This window comes from Pterocles gutturalis, unplaced genomic scaffold, assembly GCF_000699245.1.
Source record: "Pterocles gutturalis isolate BGI_N339 unplaced genomic scaffold, ASM69924v1 scaffold1713, whole genome shotgun sequence".
Taxonomy (NCBI): Eukaryota; Metazoa; Chordata; class Aves; order Pterocliformes; family Pteroclidae; genus Pterocles; species Pterocles gutturalis.
In genome coordinates this window covers 821-6,010 of record NW_010122647.1, presented here as the reverse complement: position 1 = coordinate 6,010, position 5,190 = coordinate 821, and the positions used below count along the sequence as shown (strand labels likewise).

The 5,190-nt window shown below is 49.1% G+C and overlaps 1 protein-coding gene across 1 annotated transcript in view; it reads left to right on the top strand.

The window, feature by feature from the left end:
* LOC104464746 (chromosome unknown open reading frame, human C9orf171) overlaps positions 1 to 3,912 on the top strand; it is a gene marked incomplete at its 5' end in the record, with an annotated part of 23,749 nt that extends 19,837 nt beyond the window's left edge. Inside the window, one exon of the mRNA XM_010077565.1 lies at positions 3,844 to 3,912. Within this exon, the coding sequence (XP_010075867.1) occupies positions 3,844 to 3,912 (69 nt within the window). The remainder of the gene's footprint in view (positions 1 to 3,843) is intronic.
* Between the last annotated feature and the right edge of the window lie 1,278 nt (positions 3,913 to 5,190).

Below are 5,190 nucleotides of genomic sequence, written 5' to 3'. Positions count from 1 at the left end.
TCCCTACATTCTTAGAATTAGAAAGGTGGGAAGGGAAAAATCAAGCCCATTCATTAAACCGGTTAAATGCACTACTGCCAGAAAAAGCCACAGTATTTGTAACCCTAATAATCCAACACACGCCTCTGAGTGCAGCTCATCTTGGACAGAATAACGTCTGTTTTAAAAATACCTGCCTCTCTCTAACTTGTCATGGCATTTGTTGACAACCCTATTGAAAGCCACTCTGGATGCAGCTGTGAAGGATCTTTCAGCACCTCTTTCTCTTTCCTAGACAGTTTTTGAAAGGGAGGGGAGGAAAAAAAAAAAAAAAGCCATCAATACAGGGGGAAAAAGGCATCAGCAGCCACGGCTGATGAAGCGCCTCACCTGGGCCCCCAGCGCACCGCCTCCAATTAAATCAAAATGGTTTGTTTTTAATGGTCTTTTACACTGACAAGTGGGCTATCATTCCAGGCCTAGAGAGCTGTCAGGGAGCCGAGGCAAATCCTCCGTTGATAATGCCCAATGCTTCCAATTAGGAGCCGAGGCCGCTCCTGGCGCACTAACGATTCCCCAGCCTCCCCCAAGGCCCCTTTGGCACTGGCTGTTTCGTCTTCCCTCTTCCTCCGCCGCAAATTACTGACACAAAACGGAGGCGCCCCGGTGCCTCCTCACCACGCCGGGCCCCGGCCCTGTTGGATTTAATGAGGCGATGGAAGTTTTTTGCGGATCTTTCGCTAAATTCTTTTCTTGTTTGACAGCTGCTTGAGTGTTGACCTTATAAAAGATTTAGTGTTTCTCATTATTTTCTGTCAAGCTTTACAAGTGATAGCTTCACGGAAATCATTTGCATCTCGATGTGCGTGCGCGTGGGTTTTGTCTGTACGGGGATGCTCGGCGCGGCGTGCATCAGTCTGTACACCCGACCTTGCTCCCATATTGTGGATTTTATTCCCTCCACCCCAGGAAAAAAAAAAATCTACAAACATGGCACTGTTGGTTTTGGGGAAAAAAAACCCACATACACAAAAAAAACACAAACAAAACAAACAGGAGAGGATTTAAAAGGCCCAGGATTTGTTAGACTCCTGTAAATGAGGGAGGTTTTGAAAAAGGAACAGAGATTGGTTTCCTGTAAAGAGAGCTCAAGAAAGTGTTTTGTCACACGCTAAAAGGATTCGATCAAATGGATGATGGAAAAACTAGGTTGAGTCTAGGGGCGGCTTTGTTGTTAAAACGAAAAATTGCACGAGGCTGGGAAGCTGCCTCTGAGCAGGCAGGAGGAGTGGGCACGGCCGCATCTCCCCGCAGCCATGTGTGGGTCCCCCCCGGGGCAGGAGGAGGGCCTGGTGCTGCAATGTCAATGAGCCCAACACCAACAGCACCCACAAAACAGGAAAAACTAGGTTGAGTCTAGGGGCGGCTTTGTTGTTAAAACGAAAAATTGCACGAGGCTGGGAAGCTGCCTCTGAGCAGGCAGGAGGAGTGGGCACGGCCGCATCTCCCCGCAGCCATGTGTGGGTCCCCCCCGGGGCAGGAGGAGGGCCTGGTGCTGCAATGTCAATGAGCCCAACACCAACAGCACCCACAAAACACCGGTGTCTCTGTGCTCTGCTGCTGTCGGGGAGCTCTGTCAGCCTGTACCTGCTCAGCTCTGCCTTCCCAGTACCAGCTTAGCCTTCCTGCGTCTCACACGTAATTTATCAGCCTTCCATCAACATGCTTCTGCTTGCAACATGCATGTGGCTGTATTAAAGCTTGACAAGTGATCATTTACAGCCCTCCAATTTAAAAATTATCATAACAGAGAAACCCAAATGAAAATAACCCCCAAATACATATTTAAATTTTAGGAGTGATAAGGCTTTTTCATTGCCCTTCTAATTCTTTAAAGCAAGCATGACAGCATCCCAGCTGGGTCCTGCAGGTTTTCATTTGTCCATAACAAATGCAAAGAACAGCAGCAAAACATTGTTTCTAATCAGCAGATGAAAACCACCACGCTCTACCATTAACAAATGCAAAGAACAGCAGCAAAACATCGTTTCTAATCAGCAGATGAAAACCACCACAGCTCTACCATCCCTGCAGAGAAAACCACCAAGCTCATGCCTACAAACAGTATTCCTGTCCTGCTACAGCCAATGCTCCAAATCCACAGTTCAGGCAAAATCCTGGCGTAACAGCCCACAGCTACACCAGAGTAATGGTAAAGATCATCCGCTGTCTCTAGAGGAAACACCTTTGGGTTCATCATTTACAATATGAATTAGAAGAATCAGAGATGAGGATTCACCACTGGCATTGGCTTCTCAACACCAGTCTCTATCATAATAAGACCTTTGACCCAAGGACACCCTTATCTTGACTCTAATTACTGGCCTGGGACTAATCCATACTTCTCAACTGTCCCTCATTATGGGAGGGTTTCTCATTTTTTAAAACAGCGCTTGTCCCTTGTCCTACACCTGGTGCTTCCCACTTACTCACACTGACGGCAGAAGCTGGCATCCCTCACAACTTTGTCAAGGCCCTGCTAACTTTAATTACTGCTGGCTGTGGCTCAGTGTGACATTTCTCACCTGGGAGCTTTGCACCAAGGCTGGAGTGAACAAACTGCTGTTTCCTCCCCTGCAGCTTCAACCCAGTCCCAGGCAGACATTTCCCCGCCCAGTTCCCAGCACTGCTGGGCAGGGAACACGATGGGGAGGGCAGAGACATTCAAGAGAAGCAGCTCAGCTGTCCTTACCTGCAGGCACTGGATTTTTCTAACAATCCCAGCTCCGAGGGAAAAGCTACCTTTTTAATGGGAGGCTGGAGCTGGCCCAGCTGGGGGGTGTCCCTACCAGCTCCCAGGGGCTGCCCACCCACTCCAGCAGCCCTTGGCTCTGCCTCTCCCACCTTTCCCTCCTGGAGAGGGGTTATGTCACTGCTGATACTTGTCAGAAAGCAAAACCATCCAGAAACAACTGTCTGAAGTTAGGCACTCAAATGCATATTTAAGTACCTGAATGCCTTCCTCCAGGGAGGGGGAATAGCTAAATACGCTTTGTTTGTCTTGATTAATGAGATCACTAGCAAGCTTTTCAGGGCAAAGACTGCTGTGTATTTTTACATATGCAAAACCTGACATCCAGCCAGGCTGAGCAGGGTGAGGGATGGGGGAGGCAGCTCGGCACATCCACACAAGGCAGATGTACGGCACAAGGAATTGTCTTGGGGCAGGTAAACCCATGGCCCCCATGGTAAACCCACTCCATAAGGCACTTACACAGCTCAGGAATTCTGCATCTGCTGTGTGGGTTTGCTGCAGGCAGCTGGATGTGAAACCCCACCACCCACCCCAAAGGGCCCTGGGATGTTTCTTCCCCAGATGACTTCCCCTTTGTCATGGACTTTTTTTTCACCCCCTCCCCACACCTCAGAGGTGATTCCTGGGGAAAGGCTGCTTGGATGTTTCTTGGGCAGCTCATGCAAGAGTCCCTGACCCCTGGGAGCCCTGAGCCCACCCTGGCCCCTCAGGGAAGCACTCAAAGCCTGTGTTGTACAAAATAAGTCTTATTTTTTTTAAAGGTCCACCTTAAGGCATGCCAGCATTTGAAAATGTCAGACAACCAACGCACCATAGCAAGACTACAGAATCTTGTTAATAGAGCAGAATACTAATCTCCTGAAGTCACTTGGAGAACTAGTTCTCATTTTGAGCAGGTTAAAGTGTTTAACTTCAGCTGGAGCAATGACTCCCAAACAGGCAAAACCCCTTGCTCTCATCTGCAGTCTCTTCCCTGTTTGTGCTACAGCCTATTTTCCTTGGCCTGCTGCTGGCTGTAACCAATCGTCTATCTGCTCCTTTCGTTGTAGGTTGAGCCTCATCTCAGTACTTTTCCAGCCCCTGATGCTCGTAGGAAGGCGTTCAGTGCCTTCCATTGAGAGGTGCCTGCGAGCTGTGGTCCCCTTCCCCAGAGGATCCACCAGCGAGGACCACAGCACGGTGCTGGCACCACAGCTCTTGGACCTGGTGATAGCCATAGGCAATATTTTTTTCTCTCTATTTTTAAAAGCTTATGCTAATGCAGATATAGTCAAATAAATCATAAATACAAGAGGAATGATCCTGTCTCAGCCTGTTCATTGCTTCTTGTCAGATGTGCACCACCTTACTCAGTCTAATCACCATGATTCTTATCGTGCTCAGGGTAACAACACCCATACCAGTGTCACACCAGTACAGCCCCAGAGGGAAAGCAGAACAGTCGCCTTCACTGCCTGTTCTGAACAAATACATTGAATGCAACCATATCCCAGTCAATATCAGGTGTATATTTCCTAATCCATCAGTCCTTCTCACTTCTTTCCCAAATAAGCTTCCCATCACCTCCTGAGTCAGCAAAGCCCTTGCCTATGTGAAGGCATCCAAACACCAGCTTTAAGCACTCTGCCAGACTGAGGCCCCACCACAGAGTGATGATTTTGCTCAAAAATGGCTCCAGCCAGTGCCACGCCTACCCTCAGACCACTGCTGGTGCCTGGGGTCCCCCAGGGCTGAGCCTCTCCAGGCAATTCTGAGCAAACTCAAGCTCCACCAACACCAACTCAATGTCACAACACCCAAACCCCAGCCTGACCACCAACAGGTGACAGCAGAGGCTCAGACAGGTACCAACACATTTAAAGGCCATCTCCTCCCAAGAGGGCATTTCACCTTAAGAAAATACCTCTTGGTAATAACTGCAGTTGCTTTAGCTGAGCAGCTCCAAGACTGCTGAATAATTATTGCAGAATAATTAATGACTCTAAAGTAGCCTGCTTCTCACATCTACTGTTATATCTCAGATTGTACCAGATAATATCTACATCCAATGTTAGCTTTCAGTCTTTGTATTCATCATCCCACCGGCACTTTGGGAGCTCACATGTTCACCCCAGGATGGCCTGGGCTCCTCAGGGCCACAGTCTAAGGGGGCGGGATCTGCTGTCCTGGGCAGCCCCAGCTGCACCCCCAGCTCAGGAAGGGGCCAGTAACAGTGCCGAGGGGGTGGATGTGCCCAGCATGACTCTGCTCCGCACACCTCAGCACTGGGGCTGGCCCAGCCCTTCTACACAGCACCAAGGGACACAGAGAAGCCATGCTGAGCCCAGGGCTTCTGCCCCACCACATCTCCAGTCAAACTTTTAAAAGAGCAAAGTCCTTCATAACATTAAACTGGT